At 41.6% G+C, this 21312-nt stretch overlaps 1 protein-coding gene across 1 annotated transcript; it reads right to left on the bottom strand.

Annotated features, from left to right (window-relative positions):
* Positions 1 to 129: 129 nt before the first annotated feature.
* LOC145060311 (uncharacterized) lies at positions 130 to 1368 on the bottom strand. The gene is made up of 2 exons (XM_079008002.1): positions 1058 to 1368; positions 130 to 943 (listed from the first exon to the last, which is right to left on the bottom strand). The coding sequence occupies exons 1-2, from the start codon at positions 1366 to 1368 to the stop codon at positions 130 to 132; spliced, it is 1125 nt and encodes a 374-aa protein (XP_078864128.1).
* Positions 1369 to 21312: the final 19944 nt, after the last annotated feature.

Genomic DNA, 21312 nt, shown 5'->3' with positions numbered 1-21312 from the left:
GGAGTATTGATAACAATCAATACATTGAACCGGCAAGTCTCAACAATTGAACCCTAACCTCGATGACCCAACTGCCTCAAACCCAAACATTTGAACTACTTTCTTCGGTTTGTTTGTCACTTATCAAGGTCACCACATTGACATTTGGGTTCTTTTCGGTTTGAGAAGAGAGTTTGCCACAGACTCCAACTTGCTTATGAATGTAACTATATCTCCTATTTGTGCTTCAAGGTTGGAGATACTAGTCCTTGTCTCTTTTTGGAACTGTTGGGTACTAGTGGCTAAGGATTTGACAATGTCTTCAAGAGACATTCCAAAGCTACTCGGTTGGGATTGAGGAGGTTGTTGATGATGATGTGGAGGGTGCGGTTTGGGTTGGTAATGCGGTTGTGGGTGTTGGTAATGAGGTTGTTGTGGTGGATAGGAAGGTCTAACCAATACATTTTGTGGCAATGGTCTTGGTTTGTAGCTCATATTGAGATTTGGCTTCCAACTTGAATTGTAGGCATTTTGGTAACAAGATGGTTTATTGTGGTAATTTTGGAATTCTCCCGTAGCATTCACATGTTCCGTATCTTCTTGGAGAATGGGACACATATCCGTAGGATATCCCATTGTTGCAATTATTCCACAAACCATCACTTGTGGATTTTGTCCCATGGCTAACTTTTGAACAACGGATGTTAAATCTTTGATTTGAGACTCTAGATTCGACGTCCCCACTTCATTGACTTTTTGTTGAGTTTCTCTCTTCATATCTTGGCGGGGGCCAAAATGCTGTGAATTTGCGACTATGGTGTTGAAGAGTTGTCTTGTTAGTTGTGGAGTTTTGCTAAAGACATCTCCACCACTTGAGGCATCAATTAGTCTTCTCTCCATTGGCAACAATCCCTCATAGAAGTGTTGAATAAGGAGTTGTTCTGAAATTTGATGTTGTGGACAACTATAACACAAGTTGTTGAACCTCTCCCAATAATCATGGAAAGTCTCATTTTGACCTTGGCGGATTCCACAAATCTCATTTCTAAGACTTGAGACTCTTGAAGTGGGACAGAACTTGTCAAGAAAAGCTCTTGCCATGTCAATCCATGAGTTGATTGACCCCGGGGGAAGATAGAATAACCAATCATTTGCTCTATCGGCCAATGAAAAGGGGAATGCCCTTAATTTGATTTGGTCATCTGTCAACCCTTGTGGCTTCATACTAGTGCAAATAATGGGGAACATCTTCAAGTGCTTATGAGGGTCTTCATCCTCCAATCCATGAAAAGTTGGAAGGTGATGAACTAAACTTGACTTCAATTCCGAACCTTCTTCCAAAACAGGGTAATTGATACCGATTGGAGTTTGGGTAACATCGGTTTCCATTATTTGCCTGAAGGTTCTTTCGAGAGCTTCTCCGACATCCCCCATTGCATTTGGTTCAATAATGGGTGGATTTTGTTGTAGGGCGGTGTTTCGGGAATTTCTTGGCGAGGGTCGGGGCTAGAATCGGGTTCCGTATCACTTGATGAAGCGGTTTCAACCTCCGGATCCCCACGAGGATTTGAAGTTTGACCACGTTCTATTCTTTTTTCCTTCGCCAAACACCTTGCTTCTTTTTCAATTTCCGGGTTATAAATCAAGTCATCTGTACATTGAGATCTGGGCATAGAGAAACAAATTGATTAAAAATAAACCAATCCCCGACAACGACGCCAAAATTTTGTGGTTGTAGAGGCCAACAAAATAAATACCCTAAATATTACACATTGAATAGTGTATAGCGGTAAATGGATCGTAGCCGTGGAGATTGGTTCAATTTAAATCTCTATGTAGATCATTTGTTCAAGTACTTATAAAACAAGAGTAAACGTAAAATGAGGGGTTTAATTCTTTTTGATTGCTTGAGAAAATTAAAACGAAGCTCGAATATAAAGATGACAAGTAAACAAGTAAAAGATTTGATTAAATTCAATGAAGTGAAATTGGTTGATTTTGGGATACACCATATAGATGACATGGTTGACTTATCATTAGACTAAATGGAACAACACTTGTGAATTAATTTAACTTGGCTATAGAAATTCTTAAACACAAATTACCTCAATTCTTCATTGTTATTAAAATGGTAAGAGGAGCTCTTAACACATTTCCTTAATTAAAGTCACAAAAATTAATGAAGCATATAATCTTGTGAAAATCAATTAGCTTTAAGTTCAAAGAGTTACCAAGTCCAAAAGATAATCAAATGCTTACATTATCATTATGGAGGAAACATTCCCATGGTTTAATTGAAATGAAAACAAACATAAAAACCATTTGTTGCTTACTAATTTGAGGGTCCATTACTTAAACAAGACATTAGTCAACAAAAATAAGTATTCATTCATCAAAGCTCATGATCAAGGATAAATAAACACAAGAAGATGTTTGACTAGAAAACATTTCCATAAACTTCAAACACAAGATAACATAAGTCTTCAAAACAACCAATCATCCATGGGCTAAACCCTAGTTAACCAAATGTAAATCTAGCCAAGCATGGCCAAAATAAAAGAAATGTAAAGTAGTTTAGAGGTACCAAACATTGTTTAAGTAGCAAGATGAAAAGAAGTTACACCAATCTTCTAAATCTTCAATTTCTTCCAAAGCCTTCTTGAGAGAAAAATGGGTTGTTCTTGAGAGTGTTCTCAATTAGTTCTATTGCAAATCTTCAGTAAAAAGGAACTCATTTCCGGATCTAAAAGTTGGCCAAAAGCAATCCACCAAACTTCTCAAAGTAGGGACTAAAGCCAAAAATTTGGATTCTTCACAGCTGGATCCACGCTGACTGCATAGGTCTCGCTAACTTGGTGCCTTGGCCCATTTAATTAATAAACCAGCCCAAATCTTTTCATTAACATTCCAGCCCATTTGCACAACCTCTTGGGAGCCCATTTATATTTTTCCAAAGCCTTCAAAGACGATCCAATGCTACTTTGATCTTCCTTAGCTCGAGTCATCGTCGTTTCGTCCAAAATTTAACTCCAACGCGCTCCTTGTTTATATTGACACCAAGCCTAATTGCACCACTTCAAGTCCACAAACAAATTGCAAGCCTCCAATAGTCCTGCACTCCTTCCAAACCTCTAATGACAAATAGTCTTCGGTAAATCCTGCAAATAAGTTGAAAAGACTGGAAAGCACCCGATAAAGGTGAAAAATAACAAAAGAGAAAATATGTATGAATATTAACTAAAATGAGATGGTTTTAACTAATAAAACTATGAAAAGAAGTAATAAAATGAAACTATCAATCATGTGTATGTACATTGTCACATATGACTAATTACATAATATTACATTGTAATATATGACTAATGACATATTATACTGTATAACCATATATGATTATACATTGTAATATTTATTAATCATATTTCATATTGTATAATCATGTATCATTAGTTATTTGTATTTATACATTGTCATATATGTTTAATCATGTATTAGATTGCATAATCACATATAATTAATCATATATTACAATTTGTAAAAACATATTATTAGTCATTATATATTTAATATTTGTATATTTATAATATATGATCAATCGTACAATCGTTTATGATTATGCAGTGTAACATATGATTAACACATGATCAATTATGTATTTTGTTTACGACTGAGTAAAAATTAGAATGAACTTTCTAAATTATAATGTAATATGTAATATTAAAACTAATTATTTTTACCTTGAGCGCCGATGTATTTTGAAGGTCTCGATGTTGATTTTGATAAGTTGAAGTAATTAAATCAATTTGTTCGTCATTTCGAAATGAATTGATTTCAGCTACGATAGCATCACTTGCCATCGACTCGTCAATTTCTTTTGAATACGACTTCATGTATGGAAATTGATTTTGTTCAACATTCAAATGCTCTGACGAACTCTTGAATTACGATTATGAATTCGATATGTTTGTTTCTTCAAAATGAAAAGGAATGTGAACAAAAATGTAACACCTGTTTATTTATTAGTTAAGTTAATAAGTTAAGGAACGAATGGTAGCCTAAAATAAATAATTATATATGCAGAGTGTTGGGTTCGAGGAGTTAGTTGCCATATTTTTAGAAGTCGGGGGTTAAAAGCGTGAGTTTGGGGCTCATTTTATAAATATTTATGAAGACAGGGGCTCCATGGTAATTAATTGAATTTAATTTAAAGGGAAATGAGGTGGAAGGGCTGATTATCTCATAATTAAGATATTGGGGGCTGTTTGATAATTTATGGGACATAAATTGTAAGGGATCTCCATGGATTGGGTTGAAAGTGTAAATATTGGATCACATTTTTAAAGAAAATGGAAAGGAGGGGCTGAAGTTGCCATTATGGAAACAAGTTTGGGGGATCGGGGTATATAAAACCGTCACCCCGGTTTTAACCTTAACCCTAGCGGCTCTCAACAGCCGCCATCTCTCCACCTTATATCCCCTAACCACCGGCCGCCACTCCCACTCCTTCACCTCCGGTCGCCACCATCTCCGCTGCTGCATCGCCGACGTTGAGGCTGTGAACCGCCGTTGTTACATTCCGTTGGCGAGAACACCATATCCATTTCCTCCGCCAAGAACTACCAGAAAACGCCGCCGATGCATTCCTTCCTTTGCCGACGAAGACTGCTCCTTGGTCGTCGGGGCCGTGGACAGTTGGGGGACGTGAGTTGTTGTTGTTTCCGTTCACCAGTCGGAATCGTGACTCCCTTTCCTTCCTCGTTCTTCTTCTGTTATGTTGTCACAGGTCCGCTGCCGCCGCCTATGCAACGCGTTGCTGCTCCAGTCATCGTTTGCCACCCGAGAGGTGGCCGAGTTCATGTCTCACTTGGGTTCAAGGACGTTGATGTTTCAGATTCGTGTGGTGTGGCTATTATCGCGATATGCTTCCTACCACCGTCACTGTTACGCCACTGCTGCCGTTAGGGTGCTGCTGTCGTCGCTACCCACCACAGGTGGGTGTTGGATTCACTTTGCAAGCAGGAACGTGTGGGTGTGTGTGTTCCGATTGTAGTGTGTAACTTTTTGGCCGGAAATTATGAAAAGAGCCACCACCGGCCACCATAAGGTGGCTGTGTGTGTTTATTTTGTTAGTGTGTGTTTATTTTGAGAGTTAGCACTGTAAATTGTAACCATCACGAAATAATGAAAAGGAAAAGTCAACCACCACCGTATGGTGGTGGTTGCCGCCTCCTGCCGCCACCGGCAGCCGTGTCGGGTGGTGGTGTGCTTAGTTGTGTTGGGATTGCTAGTTTGGGGATGTTTGGATAAGGGACTAAAACCCTAATGGGCCCAATTAGGCTTAATGGACATAAAAGCCCAAACATGTGATCAATGGGCTTAAGGAGGCCCTAATGGACTCTAATGGACCCAATAAAGCCCTACTTGACCTAAAATCCCAACAAATTGATAAATGGGCTAATATTTGGATTGGAAAACCCTAATGCCAATGAAAGCCTAATTTGGGGAATTAATCGGGACACATGAAAATTATTTAATAACTTGAAATATTAAGTAATAAACAATGGCAAGATTAATCTAAGCAATAGTGGACTTAATGGATTAAGTCCTTAATGAGTTAAGTATGAAACTTAACCCTAATCATCATTTCATGTGAAACCTTAATTTCACTTGGATTTATTATTGGACCTTTCATTTGGGCCTTGATGATTGGGTTATAAATGGGCCATCCAAGATCAAGCAAATGGACTAGAATGATTAATGGGCTTTGTGGTAAGGCCCATATGAGGAGTTGGGCCTACTTTGGAAAATTGGGCCATAGATGGGCCATAGTTTGGGCCTTTATGATTATGTGATATTGGGCCATTAGAATGTTCAATGTTGGTCTGGACTAAATGGTTGGGCTTTATGGTAAGACCTTGTAAGGGTTTGGGCCCACTTTAGAAAATTAGGCCATATGTTGGGCTTTGACTCATAGTTGACTTTTGGGACTTTGGATTGGGCCTTTGGATTGGATAAAACTGAGTTAGGGGTAAAGTAGTATTTACCCAAGTATGTATTTATGTTTATGTGTTGGAACCCAATTATTAATTAGGTGTTATTTTGGTGTTGACAGTTCGGGAATCTGTCATCTAGCAGCTGGGGTGAAGTCTGCGGGACTTCAGCAATGTGGGGTTATGTCTACGGGACTTCAGCGGTGTGAGGTGAGTTACCTTCCAGTAGCGGTGGGTCTACGGCCACAATGTCGTCCCATCAGTAGGAGTTGTATGATTAGATGATTGTCTATGTGATATTCATTTAGGTTTGCTACTACCTGATATGTTATGTGCTAGTATGATATGGTGCTATGTGCTAGTGACAGTAGGGGAGATAGTCCCCAGAGTACCGGTCGATAGGGCCGAAGGGGTAGTCATGCCCAACCATTCTAGATAGATTATGTGATATGTGTTATGTGGTAGTAGTAGGGGGTGAAACAGTCCCCAGTATCCGATCGAGAGGACTGAACGGGAGACCAACACCCATATATGCTAGTCAGTATCCGGTCGAGAGGACCGAAGGGGAGGGCAGAACCCATATATGTTAGCTAGTATCCGGTCAAGAGGACCGAAGGGGTAGGTCGGGCACCCAGATATGCCTGACAATATATGTATGTTATGTGATTATATGGTATGTGGTATGATGGGGGAACTCACTAAACTTTGTGCTTACGGTTTTTAGTTTTGGTTTCAGGTACTTCGTTTTCAATGGAAAGGAGTCGGCTCGATCGTAGCGCATCACACTATGGTTTTCCGCACATGAGATCTTTGGGATTACACTCTGATATTGTTTTATGATAATATGTTTAATTATTTCTACTTTGGATTTGACATGGCATGATATTACCAATGTTTTATTACACTGTTGGTTTTATAATGACGTATTTAAAAATGAAATTTTGGCCTGTATTTTTGGGATGTTACAAGTTTGTATCAGAGCCTTAGTTTGAGGGATTCAGGCACACTCTCGGGTGTGTCTGAACTCAAACTAAGGACTTGGTATGAAAATTTTCAAAAGTAAAATCATTTTATAAAAGAAGTTTGAAAAGAGAAAAGAACTTTGAAAAGAACAAGGTGTGTGATGCGTGCAATCGGCCGAGCTCAAGTAAGTCTTCCCCAAGATATCCATACATGTTATGAGATGTTATGATATGATATGCTTATGAGAACTGCATGCTAGATTAGGGCTAAGGATCTAGGAGGATGCCTTATATGCCTATTATATATGCTTGTAGACTTGCATGCTAGTACTGATCAGTCAGTGAAAGGATAGCCTGTATAGGTTATACCTGATTGTATGAGCCTTTGAATTGCATGTACAGATTCCTGAATAGAGGATAAAATGATTTGAATGGAATATGATGGTTAGATTTTCCATTGTCTGAATGCTGCTTGCTTTGTGCTTTGTGGACTCTTAGTAATGCGAGTTAGCTATTAAGTGAATATGCTAAGTCACATGTGGCACAGGCTGGATAATCTCAGAGTGATAGATTTGACCCTATTGCGCAGCTCTCGTTTGAGTCTAACCATTATAGGGATGATTCTGTTACTTGAAGGATTATCTGATCTCTGTTGCATGTGGCTATATTCATGAGGTAGCTAGTTGCCATTACTGGGAATCTTTCAGCAGCTGAGGACTGGGTGAGTTCGGGAACCTAGGGAAGCCTAGGATATGTTTCAGTGAGTTAGTAGTGATGATGATTGAGACTTAGGAGTATCAGTTTGAGGAAGTGACTTGGAGGATTCGGGAGGATTGCTGAGGAAAATATGGATAGGTGTGGAAGGTAGTATTGGGCCCGTACTACTGAAAGCACAGGATCCATACTCGAATCAGTGAGAGTCTTGGAGAATCTAAGAAGCTTCATGGAAGAGTTTGTGACCCAGTTTGGGGACAGAGGATGTTCCAATTGTTGCATCTTAGCCATTGGCAAGCGAGCTAGTGAGCGTGATAGGGTGTCAGACCCTAAAGGATATGATTTCCAAGAGTTGCAAATGCGGGATTGATTTGGGAGCACCTTGGAAGGAGAGGTTTGTGCCAGGTGCGTATAGTAGAGGGTCCCGAGAAGAGACCCATGACTTTTGATCATCGGGTGAAAGGCCAGCAGGGCCGGAGTCAGTGCAACGCGTACGAGAAAGTGCATGAGGGAGTTTGTTACTCAAAGGGTTTAGGCTGCTTCAGGGTAGCAGGGTTGATCATGTCAGCAGAAGGTGATTAGTATTCCTCCAGATGTTGCGGGTATGTCATCTTCTAGTGCTACTAGATGGATGTTGGGGATACGTATTGCGTTGGAGTTATGAGTAAGTTTGGATAAGTTAGATCTCGGGTCGGTTTCTTGCTAGTGTTTGGGTTATCAAGGATCATATATGCCATCCTGCATGCCAAAAAGTCGTTGATGAACCTTCAGAGGGATGCATCTTGCGGAGTGGGTTCCGCACGTACCATTATCATTACGAACCTTTGTCGAGATCTGTGCAGGAGTGTTGTTTGGAAGATCCTCGGTTAGGGTTAGAGTGATAGTTCTCCAGTGAATTCAGGGTTCAGGGGTTTTATCATTGTTCAGGTATGGTAGGTAATTATCTATGGATGGACTTTGGAGTTCAAGGCACTAACGTTACTAGGACAGAGCTGGTGACATGAAAAGGGTAGTGTCAGTCACGGGTGTTAGATGTATAAGTGGTTGGTCATTGCATGTTCAAGAGAATTGTACTTTCGCATGGGCTGTGTTCGGTTAGAGTTTAGTGGTACTGCAAGATTAGAAATGAGAACGAGGATTCGTCAACCAGAGTGAAGATTGAGACCTTCAATTGACAGCATGGGAGATGGATTGAGGCATTAGATTGGACTAGATTTCAAGAGTACTCTTCAAGATTTCTGAGGATAGGCGATCTTAAGGTTTGATTGGTGATGGATTGCTAGCACTAGTAAGTACAGGTTGTCATCAAGGGGATACTAGGAAGCGAGAAGGATTGGAAATCCTTCAATTCTTGCGTGCAGTGAAGACTTAGTCGAATCTAAGTGGGGGAGAGACTTTTTATAAAGTTCTCCAAATGTGAGTTCTGGTTGCGCGGGATGCAATCTCTTGGGCACCTTGTCAACCAGAAGGGTATTCTAGTGGATCCGGCCAAGATAGAGGCTGTGATGCAGAGGGAGATTCCGAGGTCTCCATCTGAGATACGGAGTTTCCTGGGTCTAACAGGTTACTACCGGAGATTTACATGGGACTTCTCCAAGATTGAGGTTCCTTTGAACCGACTGACCAAGAAGTCGCTGGCCTTTCGCTGGGGGCCGAGCAGTAGGCAGCCTTCGAGGCTCTCAGACAGCGGTTGTGTGAGGCACCGATTCTCACCCTACAAGAGGGTGTAGATGATTTCATGGTTTATTGTGACGCTTTGACCACGGGTATGGATGCGATACTGATGCAGTGGGGTCACATGATAGCAGGTTTCGGGAACCAGGTTAGAGTTCTGGTTAGGACTCTAGTTCAGTAATGTGTTAGGGCGAGTGCGTGTTTCGACCCGGTTTGGAAAGTGTTGTAAGACTACGGGTGTAGCCGTAGCATTCACTAATAGTCAGATGGTATGAAAAGTGTTGTAAGACTACGGGGGTAGCTGTAGCATGCACTAATAGTCAGATAGTATGGAAAGTGTTGCAAAAGTACGGGGGTAGCCGTAGCATTCACTAGTAGTCAGGTGGTATGGAAAGTGTTGTAAGACTATGGGGGTAGCCGTAGCATGCACTAGTAGTCAGGTAGTATGGAAAGTGTTGTAAGACTACGGGGGTAGCCGTAGCATTCACTAGTGGCCAGTTAGCATGGGAAGTGTTGTAAGACTGCGGGTAGCCGTAGCATTCACTAGGTTGGTAGATAGCATGGGTGCGTTGTTAGGATGCGGAAGGAACAACAGTACGCACCAATTTGGGTGTAGCAGTGAGGATATGGAAATCCACTGATTGGAATTCGGATTTACCCAAACGGATTAGATCTGGTTAAGCTAGTAATGAGACTGTAGGGACGTCACTACAGTTATGAGATCAGAGAAGCAATGGACTGCTTCAGGATGTGTGAGATAAGGCTACCATTGGTCGGGTAGCAATCACTTTTAGTCTTGGATTTGATGATGACAGGATTCGACGTATGGATCCGATTGGTTAGATCAGAAAGTTGTTAGAGTCACAGTGGCATGATAACTAGTTGCTACCAGTTCCAGAGAAGGATTTCGTTTAGAAGTCGTGTGAGGCGACTAAGTGGGAGTCCTTTGGCTCCGCAGCCGGGTCAGAACCCGTTATTTCAGATGATGGGTGAACAAATTGAGACCAGGGAGGTCTTAGTAGATTTTGGAAGGCAGTCTTGTGGCAACATACTGCTTCAGACAGTTCAGTGTTCAGGCAGTTTCTGCGTTTGGGCAGTGTTAGTATTTATCACTCACAGCGGGATCAGCTGAGCCTTGGCCAAGTATAAGTGATATGCAGGGATAATTGGGTATGTGAACCTGTTTTATAGTGAGAACCTAAAGCTATCAAAAGTTGAGTAGCATGTTGATGGATGAACGAACTGGATTCAATGATAATGATTCAATATGAGTGGTCTGTCGGGGAATCAGACCATCTCGAGATAGTAGATTCAGATGAAGTAGATGTGATCCTGTTGCGAGGAATTCGTTCATATGAGGATATTATGGCTTTACGAAGATTGGTCACAACTACCGTGGGAAGGCTAGGGTGAGCCCAAGACGGTGATCATGTTACTAGAAGTGGTTTGGCATATAAGAAATAGTAAGGAGTGATTTCGAGGATGAAATCTAATTTAAGTGGGGGAGTGTGACAACCCGAAATTTCCATTGTATGAACCTCATCTATTCAATAGAAGCAAGTTCAGTTTCTGTGATTTTCAAGCTTTTCCGAACAAATTTGTGTACCATAGGGTTTACACTTTAGGAGATATCAGGAGAGTGGATACTCCTGAGTTTGTGAAATTTGGGCATTTCAAGTTTCATAATGTTACAGTCCAAGTTTGAGAATAGAAATAATTTCTGTCAAAATATTCCAGGACTATAAATAGTTTTCTAAAGTTAATTTATTCATTATTCACAATTCCAACTAGAGAAAAGCCATTTTCTCTCTGACGGATCTTCGGGTTTTGATCCCAAATTGTGAGTACCCTTTTCTAGTAATGTTAGAATACATATTTAATGCTAATAACATGATTTAGGTGGCTAAATCATGAGATCTAGGAGTTTACTCCCCAAGGTGTTCTTGGGCGGTAAACTCCCGAAACAAGGCCAAAACCGACATTGATGCTAGAATAAGGCCTTAGGACATTAGGTAAACATTAGGGACATGAAATCACACACAAAACCACCCAAGATTGGGAGTTTACGGCCCAGAACTCTCTTAGGCCGTAAACTCCATTTCAAAGGGCTAAATGGTGGTTTTTGGACTTAAGGACTTTAAGGCTTGCATCTAGATTTATTCCCCAATTAGCTTAAGGTCTTAAACACTTCAAATGACACAAAAGAAAGTGAGTTTACGGCCCAGAACTCTTCTTGGGCCGTAAACCCCTTTTTGTGGGACAAAAATCATTCCAAGCAACCCTTAAGCCTTTAGACAATTTACCTTGCACCTTTGGGACTAGAATGGAGGGTAGAACACATAGAAATCACTCCTTGAAAGGAGTTTACGGCCAAGGAACATGACTTGGGCCGTAAACTCCAAGTGAAGGCACCAAAGTGTGCCTCTTGTCCCCATTAGCCTTAGATAAATTCATGGAAGAAATCCTTGATGTTTAAGTGCCTCAAATCAATTTAATTCCTAGAGTTTACGGCCGTAAACTCTAAGGTGAAGGACCTTAGGCCGTAAACTCCCATATGGAGTGTTCTAAAGCCTTAAACTACTTCATGTGTTATTCCAATAAAGCTAGGAGTGTTCTAGGATCAAGATAGCACCACAAAACACCCAAAAACACCATTTGAGGAGTTCACGGCCATAAACCCATGATTTTACGGCCGTAAACTCCAAGGTGTGGGGTTTGTTGGATGGTGAACTCCTATACAAGGCCCTTTGATGATTCAAACCCTTTTGCCTTGTCCCGTAGCAACTTAGATGCAACCATTTGAACCTTAAACACTCATAAAAGTGTTTAAATGTTTTCTAAGTGTCTTAACTTATTTATTTAAGTTATTATTTGTCTAATTAGTTATATATATGCTTATTATATGATAACTAGGCTCGTGCGTGTAAACCAGTCTCCGTTTGCCACCTAGCACGGTAGCCGACACTGCAATTCAAACGACTCACCACAAGTGAGTTCATACCCCTTGAATCAACCTTTGAAATGATTTTAAATGTTTTATAACACTTTATGGGGGGGGGGATACAAGTCAAATACTTATAAGTTATTACTTCAATCACATGTGATTGTGTTTAATCACATGTGATTAATAACTAGGAAAACAACGATTTTTACCACTGTTCAAACTGTTTATCAAAATGCCTTACTTTGAAAGGTTTTACAAACTGTTTTACTATCCAAACTTACTTATAGACTGTGATTTAAACAAATGCTTCTTGTACTTAAACTGTTTTATTAACTTGTGCCTTCAAATTGTTTAATAGATCGACATCAAGTCGATCTCCTCTTGAAATCATATTTATGCTTCAAATGTTTTATGAAAACTTATTTATACCTTATATATATATATTCAATTGCATGCCCATATATGTATAGATATATAAATAATGTTCAAAGGGCTTAGGAATGCCATCCGCCCTATTTCCTTTTCCTCGATTTGGATGTGGTCTGGTGGGATTTCGGGTGACCATCCGAAGGTCGTTTCAATATTACTTATATATCATACATACATATATGGACATAAAAGTACTTCTATATTCATACTCATCAGTACATCATTAGCTGGTTACCATCGGGGTAACGCAGGATCAATACATATACAGATATACTAGAAACAATACATATACAGATATACTAGAAACAATACATATACAGATATACTAGAAACAATACATATACAGATATACTAGAAACAATACATATACAGATATACTAGAAACAATACATATACAGATATACGAGAAACAATTCATATACAGATATACTAGAAACAATACATATACAGATATACTAGAAACACTACATATACAGATATACTAGAAACAATACATATACAGATATACTAGAAACAATACATATACATATATACGAGAAACAATTCATATACAGATATACGAGAAACAATACATATACATAAATACGTAATAATTGTGATTCACTGTATCGGGCATGCCTTAAATGTCATGGCCCGAGTTGTAGCCAGAATTCTCTTGGAGGGAGAGCGTGAGTTTGCGTATAGATCTATACTGGATTGACTATCCTACACCTTGCTGCTAGCTACAGCCGGACCTGCAGGTCTGCAGGTGCCAAACGTCATTTCTTATTACGACCATTCATTATGTCGTTGATTTCCAGTCGATAGCATGGTACAATTTATCACATTATGCCTTAATATAAATCCGGTTTAAGGTAGTAGTATTTAGTACAGCAGTAGTCTTATTATACAAAGCTACAGTACTACAATGATTTACCCATTACATATTTTAGTGATAATCTCACTTAAGCATTAGTGTACAAACTATATTTTTAACAAATGATAGTTATACTTGGGTAATTACATACTTTTACAACAGAAAAGTTTACAAAACAGCCTAGCCTTGGTAGAAGGTTACTTTTATAGAAAATATAGGATTTTCTGAGTGATTCAAACTTTTACAAACACTTTCAAACATTTACTTACATTTTTACAACTTATACATTGAGACAGGTTCAAACATTTTTACAAGAAACATTGACACTAAAATACTTATGAACTCACCAGCTTTATGCTGATAAACTCTTTCAAAATAACTTGTATTCTCAGGTCATCAGTAGACAGGTACCGAGGCCAGCTTTTGAGAAGATGGAGTGCATTCAAGACTCATCTCATATTATTTTGTTATACATTATTTTTGGTGTCTATAACTGTACAGAACACGCTTGTATTAAAATTATATATTTAATGCAATGGATGATGTTGTTTGCTTATTTACATTTACTGTGTTGTGATACTATACATGACGTCCTCCGCCCCAGAACGTTTCCGCCGTTCTTGGTTTTGGGGTGTGACAGATTGGTATCAGAGCATTGTTTATAGTGAATCAAGTATATCAACCCATAAAAGATATACTAATCTATAAACCCAAAAGGGACTAAAACACTCTGACCAAGAGTCTATACTTTAAATAATAAAATATTTAATTAAGTATACTAGTCTGCATTCATACTAAAATCAGTGTCACAATGACAAGAACAAAAGTATTACGATTGTTGAATATCACAAGTGAGCTCGGGGATGTATGGTCAGTCCTGGGAATGGCATAGCCTGATCAACTATGCTGGTCCTAGGAGTGATTAGAATATGCCCTAGAATGGTTGTGATATGTTAACAAGTCTAAAAACTTACCAACAATACCACAAGAAGATCAGTAGAACTTAACCTTAAAATACTATAGGAGTATTTTGTGCTATTAGTTACACGTATACTATATTCTTATACCTCTCTTCACGCGTAGATCTAAATGGCTGGATTCCATCATGGCGACCCGTACTTCCCCATTGAAGGCAATGTCGGGTGGATCGATGAAGAGCCCGAAGATGACCATCCAATCCCTTTGGATGATCACCTCGCAGAAGGCTTTTCAGATGGATCTGACTCCGAGCCTGAAGTCAACAACCTACCGCTTGTAGGTCAAGCCCTGAACAACAACCCTCGACCAGCGTTTCCAGGTCCTACACCCATGTGGGCAAACAATCTGAATCGCTGGAGTGATGAGCAGGGTCAGCCCTTACCATATTTTGGGGACCGAACCTTTTACAATGTTAGCGATGGTGGCTCTGCTGATAGAGCTCTGCCGGTAATCATCCGCAGAATAGCTCGTAATGTCGAGCAAGGTCGAGCAGCCATCGACCGGGTCATGGAGATTGATGCCAATTCAGGCGTCAATACAGTCCGCATTCGCCGTCTTGAAGAAGACATGGAACGGACCCGGAGAACCAACGAAACTCTACAACAACAGCTGGCTGCCTCCCGTGCTGAAGTCTTAGAACTTCGAGCTCGTCAAAGAGCTCAGGACCGACACCTTCAAGAGGTGTTTCTCCAAGTGTCCGACCTCAGGGATCGCCCGAGGAATTCCCATCGCCATTAGAGGATGTCTAGTACATCTCTGTCTTTTGATTTAGGGATAGCCTTGAACTTATGTGCACTAAGTGGCACTTGTCTGTAAAATATTCCTAACTTTCAGTACTCTAATTAGGAATCTAGGACTGTCAGTATTGTCCTTATGGTATGATGTAAGACCTACTGTTAGGTCGATTTTCCTTGAACTTATTGCATCAGTAATACCTGTACTATTGAAATCTATTGTGTGGGAAAAACTTGTACACTTGTGTATTCCTACTAATATTCCTTATTGTGATTTCAAACACTCATTCAACTGTTGGGCTATGGGTAATTAGTCCATGGGTCACTCTCACGTTTCTTACAAATTGATTCTTATCATCCTTCTTGTCTTTATAAACTTATAGTTGAAGGATGCCTCCTCGCAAGTCTCCCAGGAATAGGAATAATCCTGTACCTCCACCGCCTCCACCACCTGCAGTCATCGATACTGCAGCCCTGAATGCTGCCGTAGCTGCAGCAGTGGCAACTGCCATGGCTCAGTATCACTCATCTGATGCTAGCAGAGGTGGAACCCCTGTTGAATCAATCCCAGTTGAAATCCCTGTGCGCTCGAGAGAGTGCTCTTACAAGGATTTTACAAACTGCAAGCCGAAGCCTTTCTATGGCACCGGCGGAGTCATTGCTCTCTCGCAATGGTTCGAGAAGACTGAATCAGTCTTCGAAATCTGTTCGTGCCCTGCAGCATTCAAAGTGAAATATGCCGCATGCACCTTCGAGGATAAAGCCCTAACGTGGTGGAACGGCCACGTCAAAGCCCTGACTCTCGTCGTGGCTAACGCCATGGGCTGGGCAACGATGAAGGACCTGATGACGGAGGAATACTGCCCTAGGGGCGAAGTCCAGAAGTTGGAACATGAACTCTGGAATCTGACAATGAAGGGCACCAATGTGATCGCTTACACTGCCCGCTTTAGCGAACTGGTGGCCCTATGCCCCAACATGGTTCCCACTGAAGGGAAAAAGATTGAGCGGTATGTATGGGGGCTAGTGCCTCCGTACCAGGGGAACGTCTTAGCATCCAACCCTGCTACCTTCGACAGTGCCAAGCGATTGGCACAAAGACTTATTGACCATGGAGTCAAGACCCCTGCAACAACAACCACCCTAGCCATCCCGGAACCCTCTAAACCCGCTGGCAACAAGCGGAAGTTCTGGGACGAGAAGAAGAAGCAGCGTGCTTCAAAGAAACAGCAAATCGTAGCAGTACATGCTGCGGTAGCCCCTACTGCTGTTACTACTACGGGGAAGCAGTATTCTGGAAGTTTGCCGAAGTGCAACAAGTGCAACTTCCACCATAACGGCGCCTGCCGTGAAATGCAGTGTTCTAACTGCCACAGGAAAGGACACACCGTCCGATTCTGTAGGTTCCCGGCGCAACCGATCTCCCAATTCCCTGGCTCTGGCGTGAGCCCAACTTGCTATGGATGTGGCGAAACAGGCCACTTTAAAAGGGACTGCCCTAAGGCGAGGAATGCTGGGGGAGCAGGGAGAGTACTAGCAATAGGCCACGGGGAAGCAGTTGCTGACCCGACAGTGGTGACTGGTACGTTCCTCCTTGATAACTCCTATGCATGCATTCTATTCGATAGTGGAGCGGAGCGAAGCTTCGTAAACCACAAATTTGCTCGCATGCTTAAGCAACAACCACACGCACTTATTGAACAATTCACAGTAGAAATGGCCAATGGGAAAACTGAAAGTACTAATAGCATATACTTAGGTTGTCTTCTAACCTTAGATAACCATTCATTCCCAATTGACCTTATGCCGGTCTCAATAAGAAGTTTCGACGTTATTATCGGCATGGACTGGTTAAGTCTTCATCGCGCCGACATCATGTGCTACGAGAAAGCAGTCCGACTAAACCTCCCGTCTAATGAAACTCTTATAGTCTATGGCGACAAACCTGGTGCGAGTCTTCGCATTATAACTAGTATTCAAGCACAGAAATATCTACGCAAAGAATACCGCGCATTCCTTGCTCACGTCGTCGACACGAACCTAGAAACGAAAGAACTGAAGAACCTCTCAGTAGTGAGCGACTTTCCCGACATTTTCCCAGAAGAACTACCCGGGTTACCTCCGCAACGACAAGTCGAGTTCAGAATAGACTTAGTCCCAGGAGCTACCCCAGTAGCCAAGTCGCCCTACCGTTTAGCACCAGCCGAGATGCAAGAACTCTCTGGTCAACTTAACGAACTGCTCAGCAAGGGCTTTATAAGACCAAGTTTCTCTCCTTGGGGAGCACCGGTCTTGTTCGTTAAGAAGAAAGACGGATCATTCCGTAAGTGTATTGACTACAGAGAACTCAACAAATTGACGATCAAAAATCGTTACCCTCTGCCACGCATAGATGATCTATTCGACCAACTGCAAGGGGCGAACTATTTTTCCAAGATTGATCTGAGATCCGGATATCACCAGTTACGAGTGCTTGAGGAGGATGTGCCGAAGACAGCCTTCCGAACTCGTTACGGACACTACGAGTTCGTGGTGATGCCATTCGGACTGACCAATGCGCCCGCAGTCTTCATGGATCTGATGAATAGAGTATGCCGACCTTACTTAGATCAGTTCGTCATCGTTTTCATTGACGACATCCTGATCTACTCCCGAAGTAAGAAGGAGCATGGTGATCACCTACGACAAGTTCTAGAGACACTACGAAAGGAGAAACTTTATGCGAAGTTCTCGAAATGTGAATTTTGGATCCGAAGAGTCGAATTCTTAGGACACGTGGTTAGCGAGGAAGGAATCCACGTGGACCCATCCAAAATAAAAGCCATTGAGAACTGGTCAGCACCAAAGACACCTACAGAAATTCGCCAATTTCTAGGTCTCGCTGGCTACTACCGCAGGTTCATTCAGAACTTCTCCCGAATAGCGAAGCCTCTTACGACCCTGACCCAGAAAGGCGTGGCCTTTGACTGGGAAGAGAAGCAAGAAAGAGCGTTCCAAACGCTCAAACGAGCCTTGTGCACCGCACCAATACTATCCCTTCCAGAAGGAATAGAAGACTTCGTTGTCTATTGCGATGCATCCAATCAAGGACTCGGATGTGTTCTGATGCAGCGAGGTAAGGTCATCGCCTACGCCTCGAGACAGTTGAAGACACATGAGGTTAACTACACGACCCACGATCTTGAACTAGGAGTAGTAGTGTTTGCTCTAAAGATCTGGAGACATTACCTGTATGGAACGAAGAGCACTATCTTTACCGACCACAAGAGTTTACAACACATTTTCGATCAGAAGGAGCTCAACATGAGACAACGACGGTGGGTCGAGCTACTCAGTGACTACGAATGCAATATTCGTTATCATCCGGGTAAAGCCAACGTAGTAGCAGACGCCCTAAGTCGGAAAGAATATTCTGGTCGCAAGGTCAAGTCATTATCAATAACCATCCATTCACACCTGACTAAGCAAATTCAGGCGGCTCAGCTTGAGGCCATGAAACCTGAAAATGTGTCGAGTGAATCCCTTTGGGGAATGGACAAGAACTTCGAAGCCAAGGGTGACGGAGCTTTATATTTCATGAACCAGATCTGGACACCGAAACACGGTGGTTTCCGAGACTTGGTTATGACCGAGGCGCACAACACTCGGTATTCCGTCCACCCAGGCTCAGATAAGATGTATCTGGATCTTAAAAAGCTATACTGGTGGCCTAATATGAAAGCAGAGATTGCTACCTTTGTGAGTAAATGCCTTACTTGCGCGAAGGTTAAGGTCGAGTACCAGAAGCCCTCTGGTTTACTGCAACAACCAGAGATCCCAGAGTGGAAGTGGGAGCGGATCACTATGGACTTCATAACCAAGTTGCCCAAGACAATGGGTGGACTTGACACCATATGGGTCATCGTTGATAGATTGACTAAGTCTGCACACTTCCTGCCTATCAAAGAAACCGACAAGATGGAGAAACTTACGAGAACATACATTAAGGAAATTGTACGGTTGCATGGTGTACCTATTTCCATTATCTCCGATAGAGATAGTAGGTTCACTTCAAGATTTTGGCAATCCCTACAACGTTCCCTGGGCACAAGGCTGGACATGAGCACAGCCTACCATCCACAAACCGACGGACAGAGTGAAAGGACCATTCAAACATTGGAAGACATGTTGCGAGCCTGTGTGATTGATTTTGGGAAGGCATGGGATACTCATTTACCCCTTGTCGAATTTTCCTATAATAACAGTTATCACACGAGCATCAAGGCTGCTCCATTCGAAGCTCTCTACGGCCGCAAGTGCAGATCCCCTATGTGCTGGGCTGAGGTTGGTGATACCCAATTAGCAAGAGGGCAAGCTTCCGACAGTACTCTCACTGGTCCGGAAATCATTCGGGAAACAACAGAGAAGATCGTTCAAATCCGTGAACGATTGAAAGCCTCTAGAGACCGACAGAAGAGCTACGCCGATAAACGAGGAAAACCTTTGGAATTTCAGGTGGGAGACCGAGTCCTTCTCAAAGTCTCACCCTGGAAAGGCTTGATACGCTTCGGCAAGCGTGGGAAGCTTAATCCGAGGTACATAGGGCCATTTGAGATTCTTGCCAGAGTCGGCCCCGTAGCTTACAAACTTGATCTACCCGACACACTGCGTAACTTACATTCTACATTCCACGTATCTAACTTGAAAAAGTGTCTGTCCGACGAGACTCTCGTAATCCCACTCGACGAGATCGAGATCAACGAGAGCCTCAACTTCGTGGAAGAACCTGTAGAGATCATGGACCGTGAGGTCAAGCAGATGAAGCAAAGCCGTATCCCTATCGTGAAGGTTCGCTGGAACGCCAAGCGAGGACCGGAATTCACTTGGGAACGCGAGGATCAGATGAAGTTGAAATACCCTCATCTTTTCGCTTAATTGTTTGTAACTCTTATTTGCTTAAATTCTAATTTCGGGACGAAATTCCCTCTAACAGGGGGATGATGTGACAACCGAAATTTCCATTGTATGAACCTCATCTATTCAATAGAAGCAAGTTCAGTTTCTGTGATTTTCAAGCTTTTCCGAACAAATTTGTGTACCTTAGGGTTTACACTTTAGGAGATATCAGGAGAGTGGATACTCCTGAGTTTGTGAAATTTGGGCATTTCAAGTTTCATAATGTTACAGTCCAAGTTTGAGAATAAAAATATTTTCTGTCAAAATATTCCAGGACTATAAATAGTTTTCTAAAGTTAATTTATTCATTATTCACAATTCCAACTAGAGAAAAGCCATTTTCTCTCTGACGGATCTTCGGGTTTTGATCCCAAATTGTGAGTACCCTTTTCTAGTAATGTTAGAATACATATTTAATGCTAATAACATGATTTAGGTGGCTAAATCATGAGATCTAGGAGTTTACTCCCCAAGGTGTTCTTGGGCGGTAAACTCCCGAAACAAGGCCAAAACCGACATTGATGCTAGAATAAGGCCTTAGGACATTAGGTAAACACATTAGGGACATGAAATCACACACAAAACCACCCAAGATTGGGAGTTTACGGCCCAGAACTCTCTTAGGCCGTAAACTCCATTTCAAAGGGCTAAATGGTGGTTTTTGGACTTAAGGACTTTAAGGCTTGCATCTAGATTTATTCCCCAATTAGCTTAAGGTCTTAACCACTTCAAATGACACAAAAGAAAGTGAGTTTACGGCCCAGAACTCTTCTTGGGCCGTAAACCCCTTTTTGTGGGACAAAAATCATTCCAAGCAACCCTTAAGCCTTTAGACAATTTACCTTGCACCTTTGGGACTAGAATGGAGGGTAGAACACATAGAAATCACTCCTTGAAAGGAGTTTACGGCCAAGGAACATGACTTGGGCAGTAAACTCCAAGTGAAGGCACCAAAGTGTGCCTCTTGTCCCCATTAGCCTTAGATAAATTCATGGAAGAAATCCTTGATGTTTAAGTGCCTCAAATCAATTTAATTCCTAGAGTTTACGGCCGTAAACTCTAAGGTGAAGTACCTTAGGCCGTAAACTCCCATATGGAGTGTTCTAAAGCCTTAAAC

Source organism: Lactuca serriola, chromosome 6 (assembly GCF_051521515.1).
Source record: "Lactuca serriola cultivar US96UC23 chromosome 6, Lser_US96UC23_V15, whole genome shotgun sequence".
Lineage (NCBI taxonomy): Eukaryota > Viridiplantae > Streptophyta > Magnoliopsida > Asterales > Asteraceae > Lactuca > Lactuca serriola.
This window is presented reverse-complemented; position numbering and strand designations above follow the sequence as displayed.